The following is a 20,129-nucleotide window of genomic DNA, read 5'->3' on the forward strand; positions in this document are numbered from 1 at the left end:
GTCGAATCACACTCCACGAGTTAGAGGAGACCACGTGCATTTCACACGGATCCATCGAGACAATTTTTCATGAACATCTCGTCATGTCTAAGGTGTGCGCAAGATGGGTGCCAAGAATGCTTACAGATGAAATGAAGCAAACACAGGTCACCATAAGCAACTCCATGCTAACCAGATACAACACCCATGCCCACCCACCCACACGCATACACACACGTGCACGAACGGGCACACACACGCACGCACGCATGAACGCACACACGTTAATTTTTATGTGACCACACCTTTACTGTGTTCACGAGGATTGAATTATTTTTACAGCTACTGATACAAAAGTGAGGTAAAACGACTCCAGCGAGGCGTGGTCTTCGGCAACCCATACTTGTCGTAATAGGCGGTTAGCGGGATCGGGTGGTCACGGTCGCTCACTTGGTTGGTGCATATTACCGTATCCCAGCTGTGCCGATAGAGATTCTTGATGTCAATCGCTGGATTGTTTTCACAATTACAATACGTGACTCGAATATTTACAGACTGCTGACAGCTTTCGAAATTAACGTCGATCCTGAGGCTCGAAGCCCACTGAAAACCATTCCGACACCCAGATTTTGTTCTCTGCAGGTCCTTATGACCGACAGCTTTTTCATCCTCGATAAATACTGGCAGTAAGAGTATTATTTCCATAGTGAAATACAGGACTCGCACATTCTGATTAGGACGAACAACTCTTTATGGTTCTGGGTCTTTAGGGCTTTTAGTCATGTACAAGTAATATTGTTGTGTACAGGGGAATGAAACAAAACAGTAATTGGACACGACATGTAAGGTATTCTTGTTAAACGTCTCATTAAATCATTTCATTTCAACCACACCAATGACCACCTATGCAAAAAAATACATGTCATGATACATCTAGATCCTTGTTTGAATGGGTCTGGAGCAAACCATGTTTGTCGTAAGAGGCGACTTTTAATAAGGGGATTCAAGGTGGTCAGACTCAATGACTTGGTTCACGCATTTCATAGACTCCCAGTAGTGTACATTGATGCTCATGGTGTTGATCACATTTGGTCAAGACATGATTAATTACAGACAGACGCCATATAGCTGGAATATAGCTGAGTGCGACGTCATACAACAAACATCTTATTTTACTCATCGTTTACTGATCGAGTTATGACAATGGAATGAGCCGTGCTGAGTGAGTTTCTGGGTGTGAATATTGTTTAACTGGAATATTGACAAACAAATAAACTAACAAACACTGAAACAAGCATCAGCAGAGTTCTCATACTTTCACCAAATACTTGGTGTGATTTTAAGTGATACCACTTCCTTCACCATCTCCCATAAGAAGCCATGCTCTTTCAGTAAACAACCAACAGACCAGATAACAGACCAGATAACAAAGGAGACCGACGTTGTTATTTACAAGTCCCACGCATTCATCTTTTTTTCTTCTGGGAAAGAAAACAAGGCGCTCGGCTTGAACGTACTTGTAGAAGGAAGGGAGATAACTCTAATGAAAGGCGTTATTTTTACGTACAGCTGAACATTTTATCCACACAATGATGACAGGGGTTCATTGGTACTATAAACGTTGCGTGTGATCAATGGACGACCGCTGTAGCCACTGGAAAAAGACTCATAGTCGTTTTTATCTCGAGATCTACAATTTCGTATGTTACAGTGACGTCATAGAATCCTGACGTCACAGGTCAAAGTTCAACACGTCGGCATTGTTCTGCGAGACCACAGAAACAAAGGCCGCTCTCGTTTTCTAACACACTTAATCATTATATTTCACTTCACGGGAATCGGACACCTCACGGGTGAGTACTTAAAGATACTACTTTCTTTTATGTACCTCTCCAACTTGTCTTAAATCCATACTGTATTAGAATAAACGGCCTAACTGGTTCCAATGCTGAGATTCATATAACTATTATACCTGACTGGCATAAGAGAGAACAATGAAGGTTTTTTTCCATTATGAAATTGCTACAATTAATATCTGTATATGGTATTGATAATATAAGGTGTTATTTGCAATATGAAAGTCGATATCAAAGATTTTAAGCACCACTACACTACATATTTTCCTACAGTATTCTTATTATATATTATCCCATATGGTTTTAATCAAGAGATGCGTTAACATGAAGAATATTCATTCTAACACATTTTTATGCTGACGTATAGGTTTTTGCTCTTAAGATGATGCTGATACATACATTGTACATGATGTGTATGTTTTGTTATTTGGCTTACCAGTCAACTATCTATATCTTGTAAAGTGTATAGCTTAACTAGATACAGTCTGCAGTCAATCTAATACAGATACTGTTCAGTCGAGACTGTTGATGTTGTTTTAACTAAAACTATTTCTTCTGAAAACAGTGAGACAGCCAGTAAACTCATCATGCCCTCAACCATGCCTGTTGGGAGACGGAAGGACAATGATGTACTGGTGAATTCCAAGGACTACCAGTACATCATGGCAACTTCTGAATCTGACATGGGTTCCTCCACGTCGTCATCCACAAAGAGTCGTCGGAGACCTAAAGCCCGTGCCAAGAAGCCAGTGCGGGGAGATAACTCCATCAAAGGAAAGGACTATCACTATATTATGGACACGTCAGCGTCAGACGTGTCGCCACCTTCATCTGGCAGTAGTCGCCGTGGATCGGTTGGCTCGTCTGCTTCGCTGACTAGGAGCTGCCGAAGTAGTCCTCATGGATCTTCCACTGGATCTGAAATTATCAAGACAGAGGCCTCAAAGAGTCAGCATCCAACAGATAGCTCCATCAAGGCAAAGGACTACCTCTATATTATGGACACGTCAGCATCAGATGTGTCATCATCTTCATCAAGCAGAAGTCATCATGAATCTGTCTGTGCATCTGCTTTGCCGTCTAGGAGCTGCCGAAGTAGTCCTCATGGATCTCCAACTGGATCAGACAATGTCAACACAGAGCCCCCAAAGAAGCAGCATCCAGCAGATAGCTCCATCAAAGCAAAAGACTACCTCTACATTATGGACACGTCAGCGTCAGACCTGTCATCATCTTCATCTAGCAGAAGTCATCGTGAATCTGTTGGTGCGCCTGCTTTGTCCTCAAGGAACAGTCAAAGTAGTCCTCATGGATCTCCAACTGGATCAGCCAAATACAGCACAGAGCCCCCTAAAAGGCACCATCCGTCAGAGAGCTCCATCACAGCAAAGGACTACCACTATGTTATGGACACGTCAGCGTCAGACGGGTCATCATCTTCGTCTAGCAGAAGTCATCGTGAATCTGTTGGTGCGCCTGCTTTGTCCTCTAGGACGTGTCGAAGCACTCCTCGTGGATCTGTAGGCTCATCTGCTTCGCCATCGATTAGCTGTCAAAGTAGTCCTCATGGATCTCCAAGTGGATCAGACAAGGTTCGAACAAAGCCTCCAAGGAAGCAGCATCCTGGAAGTTTGAAGAAGCCAGATGACCGTAGCTCCACTTCACCCAAGTCAACTTCTGAGACATCATCATCTCCATCCCTCTATCCAAGGTCTCTCACTGCTTCCAACCATTCTATCTGGTCATCTGAGATCCTGAGCAGCGTCTCTTCTGACTCGGAGAGTGTATTCAACCCGTTTGTGGAGGACCACCTCCAACGCAGACTTTCCTCCAGGGAACCATCTGTAGATGCACAATTCCCAGTAGCTGAAACAATCTCTGAGATCTCCCTGGTCAACAGAAGCGACGAGTCGTGGTTCACAGGAACCAGGGAGTCCAACAGTTTCTATCAGGAAAGACTTCATCAACGCAAATTGCTGTTGGATCAGGCTTGGGTTACAGGCGACAGAAAGAAGTCCATGTTGGACTGGGTATCATCTGTCCACGTCTGGGAGGATGATGGTAAGTGTTTATATCATCAGACTGGCATTAAATGTGGATGAGTGCATTTGTGTGTGTGCACGCATGATCAGTGGTTTGAACGTTATCTGATTAGCATTACCCAAATGGGCAGTTGACATTGTGCCGACAGTACAACTGAAACAACTGTTTTTGTCTCATTTTGTGGGGACATTTGATTTAGTTCCATCTCTTTCCAAAGGATCAAATGCATCAAAATGAACGCAATTGCTATCTGAAGTCTACTGACAAAATATAACGTGAAATGCTGGTTTTGTATCTCTTCCTCAAACGTTGTTTAATAAGTGGAAGCTGATGGAAATACGTTGAACATTTCCAAGTTTTAAACACCATACAGCAACAAGAATGTTTTCCCATGCTGGTCCTTGTTTAGGCTTACCATGTGTCGCCGTGTCTTTGATCCAGATCAGCCACTGACTTGCTTCAGTCTTATAATCCAGAGTGGTTACATGAGGTGGAAAGATTTGGCCTCCTTTTGTAGTACAAAGATACTGTCTATTTTCTGTGTTATGTATTCTCTTATACGAATATGCTGATAACCGTGCTTTTTTATCTGTATGGTATTTTTAATTCACATTTTTTCTGTTTGAAAAGTTGCAAGCGACTTGGGGGTCGAATCTTTCTTGACCAGACTGAAAACCCGCTTTCAGGTGAGTAGGATTGTGCTGTGGGCACTCACTGATTGCAGATTTCGGTACATGCAGTTTCTAGTCTAGTTCTTCGGAACTTTAACAGTAAACAGTCCTGCGAAAAAAATGAAGTTTTGAGAGAGAATCTGAAACTTAAAAGATTTTAGGGATTTGAGGCAATATTTCTAATGAAAATCAAACGGTGTGCCCTTGTTTAGTGAAGTTCATTGTTGCTTTCGTTACTTTGATATCCACCTTTCTAATAGAGCACGTGGTGGCGCCTGACAAGAAGATTTTAGGGATTTGAGGCAACATTTCTAATGAAAATCAAACGGTGTGCCCTTATTTAGTGAAGTTCATTGTTGCTTTCGTTACTTTGATATCCACCTTTATAATAGAGCATGTGGTGGCGCCTGACAAGAGGAAGGGAGACTCGGGTCCAGTTGATTAAGAAATCCAGCTCAGGATCTGGACGCGGAACCAGAGGTGGGTGCAGGCATGTTAGTCTTGTCTTGTTCTGAACACCTATCAAGGCTCGACCTTGTACAGCAAATCTGCCACCCATAACGTGTTTTGTTAATGTAGTGTCTTTTGTGTGCTGTGATTACGTTTAAGTAATATTTCCTGGTTGTAGGTAAGGACAAGGACACGACACCATGCAGGGAGAAACTGCAGAAGAGAATGCAGAGGTTCATCTCCAGGGTGTTTGTTTGTGGTGGACAATCACAGGCCTAGACACCATCGGTGTCAGGCCCAGACACAGTGCGGGTGTCTGTCGGGCCCAGACACAGCATAGGTGTCTCTGTTAGACCGAGAAACAGTCCAAGTGTATATCAGGCCCAGACACAGTACAGGTGTCTCTGTTAGGCCCAGACACAGTACAGATGTCTCTGTCAGGCCGGGACATAGTGCTACTAACACGTGGTATATCGATGTGTGCATCAAATGGTCATGTCTTGTGATGTAACTTACATTCTGTGTGTCTAAAATAACCATGCATTATCAGGTATCTACATTGTCATGCTGCATCATGTAGCTACCTCCCGTGAATAATGGGTGATCAGGCCCAGGCACAGTGTTGGCGTGTTTGTTAAGTGGCCAAGCCTTATTATGTATATAGCCACATCCAATGTATATAAAGTAGACATGCTTTACCATGTAGCTACACCCTGTGTATATGACGTAGTCATGCCTTATCATGTAGCTACACCCTGTGTATATAAAGTAGTATTTCCGTATCATGTAGCTTACACCCTGTGTATATAAAGTAGTCATGCCTTATCATGTAGCTACACCCTGTGCATATAAAGTAGTCATGCCTTATCATGTAGCTACACCCTGTGTATATAAAGTAGTCATGCCTTATCATGTAGCTACACCCTGTGTATATAAAGTAGTCATGCCGTATCATGTAGCTACACCCTGTGTATATAAAGTAGTCATGCCTTATCATGTAGCTACACCCTGTGTATGTAAAGTAGTCATGCCTTATCATGTAGCTACACCCTGTGTATATAAAGTAGTCATGCCTTATCATGTAGCTACACCCTGTGTATATAAAGTAGTCATGCCTTATCATGTAGCTACACCCTGTGTATATAAAGTAGTCATGCCTTATCATGTAGCTACACCCTGTGTATATAAAGTAGTCATGCCTTACCATGTAGCTACACCCTGTGTATATGAAGTAGTCATGCCTTATCATGTAGCTACACCCTGTGTATATAAAGTAGTCATGCCTTATCATGTAGCTACACCCTGTGCATATAAAGTAGTCATGCCTTATCATGTAGCTACACCCTGTGCATATAAAGTAGTCATGCCTTGTCATGTAGCTACACCCTGTGTATATAAAGTAGTCATGCCTTATCATGTAGCTACACCCTGTGTATATGAAGTAGTCATGCCTCATCATGTAGCTACACCCTGTGTATATAAAGTAGTCATGCCTTATCATGTAGCTACACCCTGTGTATGTAAAGTAGTCATACCTTATCATGTAGCTACACCCTGTGCATGTAAAGTAGTCATGCCTTATCATGTAGCTACACCCTGTGTATATATAATGGTCGTGACTTATCGTGTTGCTATACCCTGGGTATATTAGATCGGAGTGTTTCCGCAAATAGCTACATTCAGAATATTTTGTACCAGAGTGTTCCATCATATAGGACTATTCGGTGTGTGGTAACCGGTTGTGCCTTATCATGAAGCTACACCCGATGTAAGTGTAGCAGGACGTGGAGTCATCCCACAGACAACATCCTCACCTTCTCAGTTTGCTCATGGGTTTAACCTCTGTGACAATGTAGACATGGATTAGAATCCCAGCACGAGACTCGGAAATGTTACGGTCACTAAATATGTATAATGGTCATGCATGATTATAGACCTACACCCGGTGTATATGGAATTGTCGTGCCATGTAGATATATCTTGTAAGACTGAATGCATGCCTCTCTTCATGGAACTTAACCTGTTTTTCAGTAGGGATATCTGATGTGAGCATGTTCAAATGGAATTGTCTGATGGTGTAAACATCAAATCACCTGTTCAATTCCAAGCCTATGGCAACTATTGTATGTTTATTTGCTTTACGGATACTCTAGTCATATATAATAAAGGGTGCGTGAAAGGAGAATACAACAAAAGCTGAGGAACAAGAAACAAGAAAAAAACCACAAGAGTTTAAATGCTTGAGACTAAATCTGAAAAATCTTAAATCATGGCTAAAAAGAATACTCCAAAAGTATGAAAACAGAATTAGAAGTATTAATCGTTTAAAAAATCAAGCTGAAAAGAAATTTATAAATAAGTAAAATAACAATCTGAAAAAATAAATAAAGATGCATCGAACCAACTGTATACACTGCCGTCGTAATTTGTTGTATGGGGGGTTTGAACTCTAAACTGTAGGGGAAATGATCAAATACTTGTGTGAGAGTTGTCCACCGTAGCAGTTCGATTGATGTTCTCTAGGTATGGTTTGTTGTGGAGGATGTAACTTGGTCTAACCTCAAGAGTTATTGGCCGCAATAATTATGTAGCTTCTGGTTGTAAATACAAGATACAATGAGCAATAAAAATGTTACTGAGAGGAGAGTGTTATTTTCCTGATTCTGTGTTGTAATGGGACTTGCAAGATACGTAGAATCTACTGCTGCCGGCAGAGAACCCAGTACACCACCTGCACGTGTGATACAGACATCACTGTTATACACATCCAGTGAGGTAGTTGGTGTATGAAGTACCTGATATTGCTGCCGATAGAGAACCCAGCACCCCACGTCCATCCAGTGAGGTAGTTACACGTGTAAGAAACCGTTTCCATGGTACCATTCACAGCTGAACACTCAGAACAGTAGAACACTCAGTACATCACGTGCACGTGTGAAGCAGACATCGTTGTTATACACATCGAATCAGATAGTTACAGGTGTAAGATACGTTGTCTGTGATACCCTTCACTGCTGTGGGTAGAACGCTCAGCACAGCACGTGCACGTGTGAAACAGACATCGGTTAGGTAGCAACAGGGAAATGACACGTTGTCTGCAGTGCCCTATCTTGCAACCGGAAGATCGACCTGTACAACATGTGTCTGTATGAAGCTGGTGACGTTCATTCACACATCCGTTGGGGAAGTTGGTACGTTGTAAGATACGTTGACTGTGGTACGTGCTTCTGTTGCCCGTAGTATACTCAGTACAACACACCGATGTCATATAATGGAATATTGCTTAGTGCGGCATAAAACAACATCCAAACCAAACAGCACAACACGTGAAGTATAAGGCAAAGTTATCAAACTTTAATAGAATGTACCTATCGTTACTATTCTCGTAAAAGAATAAACCTAGAATTGGATTCGAGGGAAGATAATGGGTGTATCTTTGGCCTAAAATCTCAGTGGAGTGTAAACCTGGCGTAAATCCAGACACACACACACCCATACCCACCCACCCACACGCATACACACACGTGCACGAACGCGCACACACACACGCACGTTAATTTTTATGTGACCACACCTTTACTGTGTTCACGAAGATTGCATGATTTTTACAGCTACTGATACAAAAGTGAGGTAAAACGACTCCAGCGATGCTTGTCGTAATAGGTGGTTAGCGGGGTCGGGTGGTCACGGTCGCTCACTTGGTTGGTGCATATTACCGTATCCCAGTTGTGCTGATAGAGACTGTTGGTGTCAATCGCTGGATTGTTTTCACAATTACAATACGTGACTCGAATATTTACAGACTTCTGACAGAGTTCGAAGTTAACGTCGATCCTGAGGCTCGAAGCCGACTGAAAACCATTCCGACCCCCAGATTTTGTTCTCTGCAGGTCCTTATGGCCGACAGCTTTTTCATCCTCGACAAACACTGGCAGTAAGAGTATTATTTCCATAGTAAAATGCAGGACTCACACATTCTATCAGGACGAACAACTGTTTATGGTTCTGGGTCTTTAGGGCTTTTAGTCATGTACAAGTAATATTGTTGTGTACAGGGGAATGAAACAAAACAGTAATTGGACACGACATGTAAGGTATTCTTGTTAAACGTCTCATTAAATCATTTCATTTCAACCACACCAATGACCACCTATGCAAAAAAATACATGTCATGATACATCTAGATCCTTGTTTGAATGGGTCTGGAGCAAACCATGTTTGTCGTAAGAGGCGTCTATTAATAAGGGGATTCAAGGTGGTCAGACTCAATGACTTGGTTCACACATGTCATAGACTCCCAGTAGTGTACATTGATGTTCATGGTGTTGATCACATTTGGTCAAGACATGATTAATTACAGACAGACGCCATATAGCTGGAATATCGCTGAGTGCGACGTCATACAACAAACATCTTATTTTACTCATCGTTTACTGATCGAGTTATGACAATGGAATGAGCCGTGCTGAGTGAGTTTCTGGGTGTGAATATTGTTTAGCTGGAATACTGACAAACAAATTATCTAACAAACACTGAAACAAGCATCAGCAGAGATCTCATACTTTCACCAGAAACCAATATTTGTAGGAATCTCTTAAATGATTACCAAATACTTGGTGTGATTTTAAGTGATACCACTTCCTTCACCATCTCCCATAAGAAGCCATGCTCTTTCAGTAAACAATCACCATCGAGAAAAGAAACATCATGCAGACTCCGGCACAATATGAGAATAATGCCCAGATAAGAATATTTGTACATACAGTAGGAAATAAAACGAAATGTGGACATAATTTGGCCCTAGTTTCCTTGTCACAGAAATTACAGGTGTATTTTATGAAAGCAAAGCACTTGTAATTTTGATGATGGATTTTGTTAAATGTGGTCAAATAGTCATTATCGGAGAGTTAGTCCGTTTAGTCATCCTTGGAAATTATCAGATGTCATGAATATGAAACAAAGGACACCGTCGTTGTTATTTACAAGTTCCACGCATTCATCTTTTTTTCTTCTGGGAATGAAAATAAGGAGCTCGGCTTGAACGTGCTTCTAGAGGGAAGGGAGATAACTCTAATCGAAGGCATTATTTTTACGTTCAGCTGAACATTTTATCCACACAAGGATGACAGGGGCTCATTGGTACTATAAACGCTGCGTGCGATCAATTGACCACCACTGTAGCCACTGGAAAAAGACTCATAGTCGTTTTTATCTCGAGATCTACAATTTCGTATGTTACAGTGACGTCATAGAATCCTGACGTCACAGGTCAAAGTTCAACACGTCGGTATTGTTCTGCGAGGCCACAGAAACAAAGGCCGCTCTCGTTTTCTAAGACGCTTAATCATTATATTTCACTTCACGGGAATCGGACACCTCACGGGTGAGTACTTAAAGATACTACTTTCTTTTATGTACCTCTCCAACTTGTCTTAAATCCATACTGTATTGGAATAAACGGCCTAATTGGTTCCAGTGCTGAGATTCATATAACTATTATACCTGACTGGCATAAGAGAGAACAATGAATGTTTTCTCATTATGAATTTCCTACAAGTAATATCTTTATATGGTATTGATAACGTAAGGTGTTATTTGCAATATGAAAGTCGATATCAAAGGTTTTAAGCACAACTACACTACATATTTTCCTGCAGTATTCTTACTATATATTATCCCATATGGTTTTAATCAACAGATGCGTTAACATGAAGAATATTCATTCTAACACATTTTTATGCTGACGTATAGGTTTTTGCTCTTAAGATGATGCTGATACATACATTGTACATGATGTGTATGTTTTGTTATTTGGCTTACCAGTCAACTATCTATATCTTGTAAAGTGTATAGCTTAACTAGATACAGTCTGCAGTCAACCTAATACAGATACTGTTCAGTCGAGACTGTTGATGTTGTTTTAACTAAAACTATTTCTTCTGAAAACAGTGAGACACCCAGTAAACTCATCATGCCCTCAACCATGCCTGCTGGGAGACGGAAGGACAATGATGTACTGGTGAATTCCAAGGACTACCGGTACATCATGGCAACTTCTGAATCTGACATGGGTTCCTCCACATCGTCATCCACAAAGAGTCGTGGAAGACCTAAAGCCCATGCCAAGAAGCCAGTGCGGGGAGATAACTCCATCAAAGCAAAGGACTATCACTATATTATGGACACGTCAGCATCAGACGTGTCGCCACCTTCATCTGGCAGTAGTCGCCGTGGATCGGTTGGCTCGTCTGCTTCGCTGACTAGGAGCTGTCGAAATAGTCCTCATGGATCTTCCACTGGATCTGAAATTATCCACACAGATGCCTCAAAGAGTCAGCATCCAACAGATAGCTCCATCAAAGCAAAGGACTACCTCTATATTATGGACACGTCAGCGTCAGACGTGTCATCATCTTCATCAAGCAGAAGCCATAATGAATCTGTCTGTGCATCTGCTTTGCCGTCTAGGGGCTGCCATACTAGTCCTCATGGATCTGCGACTGGATCAGACAATGTCAACACACAGCCCTCAAAGAAGCAGCATTCAGCAGATAGCTCCATCAAGGCAAAGGACTACCTCTATATTATGGACACGTCAGCGTCAGACGTGTCATCATCTTCATCAAGCAGAAGCCATAATGAATCTGTCTGTGCATCTGCTTTGTCGTCTAGGGGCTGCCATACTAGTCCGCATGGATCTCCGACTGGATCAGACAATGTCAACACACAGCCCTCAAAGAAGCAGCATTCAGCAGATAGCTCCATCAAAGCAAAGGACTACCACTATATTATGGACACGTCAGCATCAGATGTGTCGTCATCTTCATCAAGCAGAAGTCATAATGAATCTGTCTGTGCATCTGCTTTGCCGTCTAGGGGCTGCCATACTAGTCCGCATGGATCTGCGACTGGATCAGACAATGTCAACACACAGCCCTCAAAGAAGCAGCATTCAGCAGATAGCTCCATCAAGGCAAAGGACTACCACTATATTATGGACACGTCAGCGTCAGACGTGTCATCATCTTCATCAAGCAGAAGCCATAATGAATCTGTCTGTGCATCTGCTTTGCCGTCTAGGGGCTGCCATACTAGTCCGCATGGATCTCCGACTGGATCAGACAATGTCAACACACAGCCCTCAAAGAAGCAGCATTCAGCAGATAGCTCCATCAAAGCAAAGGACTACCACTATATTATGGACACGTCAGCATCAGATGTGTCGTCATCTTCATCAAGCAGAAGTCATAATGAATCTGTCTGTGCATCTGCTTTGCCGTCTAGGGGCTGCCATACTAGTCCTCATGGATCTGCGACTGGATCAGACAATGTCAACACACAGCACTCAAAGAGTCAACATCCAGCAGATAGCTCCATCAAAGCAGAGGACTACCACTACATTATGGACACGTCAGCATCAGACGTGTCGTCATCTTCATCAAGCAGAAGTCAAAATCAATCTGTTGGCTCATCTGCTTTGCCGTCTAGGACCAGTCAAAGTAGTCCTCGTGGATCTCCAACTGGATCAGCCAAATACAGCACAGAGCCCCCTAAAAAGCACCATCCGTCAGAGAGCTCCATCAAAGCAAAGGACTACCACTATATTATGGACACGTCAGCGTCAGACGGGTCATCATCTTCGTCTAGCAGAAGTCATCGTGAATCTGTTGGTGCGCCTGCTTTGTCCTCTAGGACATGTCGAAGCACTCCTTATGGATCTGTTGGCTCATCTGCTTCGCCACCGATTAGCTGTCAAAGTAGTCCTCATGGATCTCCAAGTGGATCAGACAAGGTTAGGACAAAGCCTCCAAGGAAGCAGCATCCTGGAAGTTTGAAGAAGCCAGATGACCGTAGCTCCACTTCACCCAAGTCAACTTCTGACTCATCATCTCCATCCCTCTATCCAAGGTCTCTCACCGCCTCCAACCATTCTGTCTGGTCATCTGAGATCCTGAGCAGCGTCTCTTCTGACTCAGAGAGTGTATTCAACCCGTTTGTGGAGGTCCACCTCCAACCCAGACTTTCCACCAGGGAACCATCTGTAGATGCACAATTCCCAGTAGCTGAAACAATCTCTGAGATCTCCCTGGTCAACAGAAGCGACGAGTCGTGGTTCACAGTAACCAGGGAGTCCAACAGTTTCTATCAGGAAGGACTTCATCAACGCAAATTGCTGCTGGATCAGGCTTGGGTTACAGGCGACAGAAAGAAGTCCATGTTGGACTGGGTATCATCTGTCCACGTCTGGGAGGATGATGGTAAGTGTTTATATCATCAGACTGGCATTACATGTGGATGAGTGCATTTGTGTGTGTGCGTGCACGTGATAAGTGTTTACATCAGTGATTGGAACGTTATCTGATTAGCATTGCCGAAATGGGCAGTTCACATTGTGCCGACAGTGCAACTGAAACAGGAAATCGTGTGAAGTCAGACAGACATTTTTGCCTCATTTTGTGGGGACATTTGATTTAGTTCCATCTCTTTCCAAAGGATCAAATGCATCATAAGGAAAGCAATTGCTTTCTGAAGTGTATTGACAAAATATAACGTGAAATGTTGGTGTTGTATTTCTTGCTCAAACGTTGTTAATAAGTGGAAGCTGAGGGAAATACGTTGAACATTTCCAAGTATTAAGGACCATACAGCAACAAGAATGTTTTCCTATGCTGGTCCTTGCTTAGGCTTACCATGTGTCGCCGTGTCTTTGATCCAGGTCAGTCACTGACTTGCTTCAGTCTTATAATCTTGTGTGGTTACATGAGGTGGAAAGATTGTGTCTCATTTTGTAGTACAAAGATACTGTTGTTTTTCTGTGTTATGTATTCTCTTATACGAATATGCTGATAACCGTGCTTTTTTATCTGTATGGTATTTTTAATTCACATTTTTTTCTGTTTGGAAAGTTGCAAGCAACTTGGGGGTCGAATCTTTCTTGACCAGACTGAAAACCCGCTTTCAGGTGAGTAGCATTGCGCTGTTAGCACCCACTGATGGCAGACTTCGGTGCATGGAGTTTCTAGTCTAGTGCTTCAGAACTTTAGCAGTAAACAGTCCTGTGAAAAAAATGAAGCTTTGAGATACAAATTTAAATGATTTTAGGGATTTGAGGCAGCATTTCTAATGAAAATCAAACGGTTCGCCCTTATTTAATGAATTTCACTGTTGCTTTTGTTACATTGATATCCACTTTTCTAATAGAGCACGTGGTGGCGCCTGACAAGAGGAAGGGAGACTCGGGTCCAGTTGATTAAGAAATCCAGCTCAGGATCTGGACGCGGAACCAGAGGTGGGTGCAGGCATGTTAGTCTTGTCTTGTTCTGAACACCTATCAAGGCTCGACCTTGTACAGCAAATCTGCCACCCATAACGTGTTTTGTTAATGTAGTGTCTTTTGTGTGCTGTGATTACGTTTAAGTAATATTTCCTGGTTGTAGGTAAGGACAAGGACAAGACACCATGCAGGGAGAAACTGCAGAAGAGAATGCAGAGGTTCATCTCCAGGGTGTTTGTTTGTGGTGGACAATCACAGGCCTAGACACCATCGGTGTCAGGCCCAGACACAGTGTAGGTGTCTGTCGGGCCCAGACACAGTATAGGTGTCTCTGTTAGACCGAGAAACAGTCCAAGTGTATATCAGGCCCAGACACAGTACAGGTGTCTCTGTTAGGCCCAGACACAGTACAGATGTCTCTGTCAGGCCGGGACATAGTGCTACTAACACGTGGTATATCGATGTGTGCATCAAATGGTCATGTCTTGTGATGTAACTTACATTCTGTGTGTCTAAAATAACCATGCATTATCAGGTATCTACATTGTCATGCTGCATCATGTAGCTACCTCCCGTGAATAATGGGTGATCAGGCCCAGGCACAGTGTTGGCGTGTTTGTTAAGTGGCCAAGCCTTATTATGTATATAGCCACATCCAATGTATGTAAAGTAGACATGCTTTACCATGTAGCTACACCCTGTGTATATGACGTAGTCATGCCTTATCATGTAGCTACACCCTGTGTATATGACGTAGTCATGCCTTATCATGTAGCTACACCCTGTGTATATAAAGTAGTCATGCCTTATCATGTAGCTACACCCTGTGCATAAAAAGTAGTCATGCCTTATCATGTAGCTACACCCTGTGTATATGACGTAGTCACGCCTTATCATGTAGCTACACCCTGTGTATATAAAGTAGTCATGCCTTACCATGTAGCTACACCCTGTGTATATAAAGTAGTCATGCCTTATCATGTAGCTACACCCTGTGTATATAAAGTAGTCATGCCTTACCATGTAGCTACACCCTGTGTATATAAAGTAGTCATGCCTTATCATGTAGCTACACCCTGTGTATATGAAGTAGTCATGCCTTATCATGTAGCTACACCCTGTGTATATAAAGTAGTCATGCCTTATCATGTAGCTACACCCTGTGCATATAAAGTAGTCATGCCTTATCATGTAGCTACACCTTGTGTATATAAAGTAGTCATGCCTTATCATGTAGCTACACCCTGTGTATATGAAGTAGTCATGCCTCATCATGTAGCTACACCCTGTGTATATAAAGTAGTCATGCCTTATCATGTAGCTACACCCTGTGTATGTAAAGTAGTCATGCCTTATCATGTAGCTACACCCTGTGCATGTAAAGTAGTCATGCCTTATCATGTAGCTACACCCTGTGTATATATAATGGTCGTGACTTATCGTGTTGCTATACCCTGGGTATATTAGATCGGAGTGTTTCCGCAAATAGCTACATTCAGAATATTTTGTACCAGAGTGTTCCATCATATAGGACTATTCGGTGTGTGGTAACCGGTTGTGCCTTATCATGAAGCTACACCCGATGTAAGTGTAGCAGGACGTGGAGTCATCCCACAGACAACATCCTCACCTTCTCAGTTTGCTCATGGGTTTAACCTCTGTGACAATGTAGACATGGATTAGAATCCCAGCACGAGACTCGGAAATGTTACGGTCACTAAATATGTATAATGATCATGCATGATTATAGACCTACACCCGGTGTATATGGAATTGTCGTGCCATGTAGATATATCTTGTAAGACTGAATGCATGCCTCTCTTCGTGGAACTTAACCTGTTTTTCAGTAGGGATATCTGATGTGAGCATGTTCAAATGGAATTGTCTGATGGTGTAAACATCAAATCACCTGTTCAATTCCAAGCCTATGGCAACTATTGTATGTTTATTTGCTTTACGGATAATCTAGTCATATAATAAAGGGTGCGTGAAAGGAGAATACAAAAAAAGCTGAGGAACAAGGAACAAGAAAAAAACTGAGTTTAAATGCTTGAGACTAAATCTGAAAAATCTTAAATCATGGCTAAAAAGAATACTCCAAAAGTATGAAAACAGAATTAGAAGTATTAATCGTTTAAAAAATCAAGCTGAAAAGAAATTTATAAATAAGTAAAATAACAATCTGAAAAAATAAATAAAGATGCATCGAACCAACTGTATACACTGCCGTCGTAATTTGTTGTATGGGGGGTTTGAACTCTAAACTGTAGGGGAAATGATCAAATACTTGTGTGAGAGTTGTCCACCGTAGCAGTTCGATTGATGTTCTAGGTATGGTTTGTTGTGGAGGATGTAACTTGGTCTAACCTTAAGAGTTATTGGCCGCAATAATTATGTAGCTTCTGGTTGTAAATACAAGATACAATGAGCAATAAAAATGTTACTGAGAGGAGAGTGTTATTTTCCTGATTCTGTGTTGTAATGGGACTTGCAAGATACGTAGAATCTACTGCTGCCGGCAGAGAACCCAGTACACCACCTGCACGTGTGATACAGACATCACTGTTATACACATCCAGTGAGGTAGTTGGTGTATGAAGTACCTGATATTGCTGCCGATAGAGAACCCAGCACCCCACGTCCATCCAGTGAGGTAGTTACACGTGTAAGAAACCTTTTCCATGGTACCATTCACAGCTGAACACTCAGAACAGTAGAACACTCAGTACATCACGTGCACGTGTGAAGCAGACATCGTTGTTATACACATCGAATCAGATAGTTACAGGTGTAAGATACGTTGTCTGTGATACCCTTCACTGCTGTGGGTAGAACGCTCAGCACAGCACGTGCACGTGTGAAACAGACATCGTTGTTATACACATCCGGTGAGGTAGCAACAGGGAAATGACACGTTGTCTGCAGTGCCCTATCTTGCAACCGGAAGATCGACCTGTACAACATGTGTCTGTATGAAGCTGGTGACGTTCATTCACACATCCGTTGGGGAAGTTGGTACGTTGTAAGATGCGTTGACTGTGGTACGTGCTTCTGTTGCCCGTAGTATACTCAGTACAACACACCGATGTCATATAATGGAATATTGCTGAGTGCGGCATAAAACAACATCCAAACCAAACAGCACAACACGTGAAGTATAAGGCAAAGTTATCAAACTTTAATAGAATGTACCTATCGTTACTATTCTCGTAAAAGAATAAACCTAGAATTGGATTCGAGGGAAGATAATGGGTGTATCTTTGGCCTAAAATCTCAGTGGAGTGTAAAACTGACGTAAATCCAGACACACACACACCCATACCCACCCACCCACACGCATACACACACGTGCACGAACGCACACACACACACGCACGTTAATTTTTATGTGACCACACCTTTACTGTGTTCACGAAGATTGCATGATTTTTACAGCTACTGATACAAAAGTGAGGTAAAACGACTCCAGCGATGCTTGTCGTAATAGGTGGTTAGCGGGGTCGGGTGGTCACGGTCGCTCACTTGGTTGGTGCATATTACCGTATCCCAGTTGTGCTGATAGAGACTGTTGGTGTCAATCGCTGGATTGTTTTCACAATTACAATACGTGACTCGAATATTTACAGACTTCTGACAGAGTTCGAAGTTAACGTCGATCCTGAGGCCGACTGAAAACCATTCCGACCCCCAGATTTTGTTCTCTGCAGGTCCTTATGGCCGACAGCTTTTTCATCCTCGACAAACACTGGCAGTAAGAGTATTATTTCCATAGTAAAATGCAGGACTCACACATTCTATCAGGACGAACAACTGTTTATGGTTCTGGGTCTTTAGGGCTTTTAGTCATGTACAAGTAATATTGTTGTGTACAGGGGAATGAAACAAAACAGTAATTGGACACGACATGTAAGGTATTCTTGTTAAACGTCTCATTAAATCATTTCATTTCAACCACACCAATGACCACCTATGCAAAAAAATACATGTCATGATACATCTAGAACCTTGTTTGAATGGGTCTGGAGCAAACCATGTTTGTCGTAAGAGGCGTCTATTAATAAGGGGATTCAAGGTGGTCAGACTCAATGACTTGGTTCACACATGTCATAGACTCCCAGTAGTGTACATTGATGCTCATGGTGTTGATCACATTTGGTCAAGACATGATTAATTACAGACAGACGCCATATAGCTGGAATATCGCTGAGTGCGATGTCATACAACAAACATCTTATTTTACTCATCGTTTACTGATCGAGTTATGACAATGGAATGAGCCGTGCTGAGTGAGTTTCTGGGTGTGAATACTGTTTAGTTGGAATATTGACAAACAAATTATCTAACAAACACTGAAACAAGCATCAGCAGAGGTCTCATACTTTCACCAGAAACCAATATTTGTAGGAATCTCTTAAATGATTACCAAATACTTGGTGTGATTTTAAGTGATACCACTTCCTTCACCATCTCCCATAAGAAGCCATGCTCTTTCAGTAAACAACCACCATCGAGAAAAGAAACATCATGCAGACTCCGGCACAATATGAGAATAATGCCCAGATAAGAATATTTGTACATACAGTATGAAATAAAACGAAATGTGGACATAATTTGGCCCTAGTTTCCTTGTCACAGAAATTACAGGTGTATTTTATGAAAGCAAAGCACTTGTAATTTTGATGATGGATTTTGTTAAATGTGGTCAAATAGTCATTATCGGAGAATTAGTCCGTTTAGTCATCCTTGGAAATTATCAGATGTCATGAATATGAAACAAAGGACACCGTTGTTGTTATTTACAAGTTCCACGCATTCATCTTTTTTTCTTCTGGGAATGAAAATAAGGCGCTCGGTTTGAACGTGCTTCTAGAGGGAAGGGAGATAACTCTAATCGAAGGCATTATTTTTACGTTCAGCTGAACATTTTATCCACACAAGGATGACAGGGGCTCATTGGTACTATAAACGCTGCGTGCGATCAATTGACGACCACTGTAGCCACTGGAAAAAGACTCATAGTCGTTTTTATCTCGAGATCTACAATTTCGTATGTTACAGTGACGTCATAGAATCCTGACGTCACAGGTCAAAGTTCAACACGTCGGTATTGTTCTGCGAGACCACAGAAACAAAGGCCGCTCTCGTTTTCTAACACGCTTAATCATTATATTTCACTTCACGGGAATCGGACACCTCACGGGTGAGTACTTAAAGATACTACTTTCTTTTATGTACCTCTCCAACTTGTCTTAAATCCATACTGTATTGGAATAAACGGCCTAATTGGTTCCAGTGCTGAGATTCATATAACTATTATACCTGACTGGCATAAGAGAGAACAATGAATGTTTCTCATTATGAATTTCCTACAAGTAATATCTTTATATGGTATTGATAACGTAAGGTGTTATTTGCAATATGAAAGTCGATATCAAAGGTTTTAAGCACAACTACACTACATATTTTCCTGCAGTATTCTTACTATATATTATCCCATATGGTTTTAATCAACAGATGCGTTAACATGAAGAATATTCATTCTAACACATTTTTATGCTGACGTATAGGTTTTTGCTCTTAAGATGATGCTGATACATACATTGTACATGATGTGTATGTTTTGTTACACATTATGTACAATGGCTTACCAGTCAACTATCTATATCTTGTAAAGTGTATAGCTTAACTAGATACAGTCTGCAGTCAACCTAATACAGATACTGTTCAGTCGAGACTGTTGATGTTGTTTTAACTAAAACTATTTCTTCTGAAAACAGTGAGACACCCAGTAAACTCATCATGCCCTCAACCATGCCTGCTGGGAGACGGAAGGACAATGATGTACTAGTGAGTTCC

The 20,129-nt window shown here is 41.9% G+C and overlaps 1 protein-coding gene across 1 annotated transcript; it reads left to right on the forward strand.

The window, feature by feature from the left end:
* Positions 1–10,970: 10,970 nt before the first annotated feature.
* LOC137287746 (platelet binding protein GspB-like) lies at positions 10,971–14,537 on the forward strand. The gene is made up of 2 exons (XM_067820135.1): positions 10,971–13,257; positions 14,437–14,537. Exons 1-2 carry the CDS (start codon positions 10,971–10,973, stop codon positions 14,535–14,537), a joined length of 2,388 nt encoding a protein of 795 aa, XP_067676236.1.
* The last annotated feature ends 5,592 nt before the right edge of the window (positions 14,538–20,129 follow it).

This window comes from Haliotis asinina, chromosome 6 (genome assembly GCF_037392515.1).
Source record: "Haliotis asinina isolate JCU_RB_2024 chromosome 6, JCU_Hal_asi_v2, whole genome shotgun sequence".
Taxonomy (NCBI): Eukaryota; Metazoa; Mollusca; class Gastropoda; order Lepetellida; family Haliotidae; genus Haliotis; species Haliotis asinina.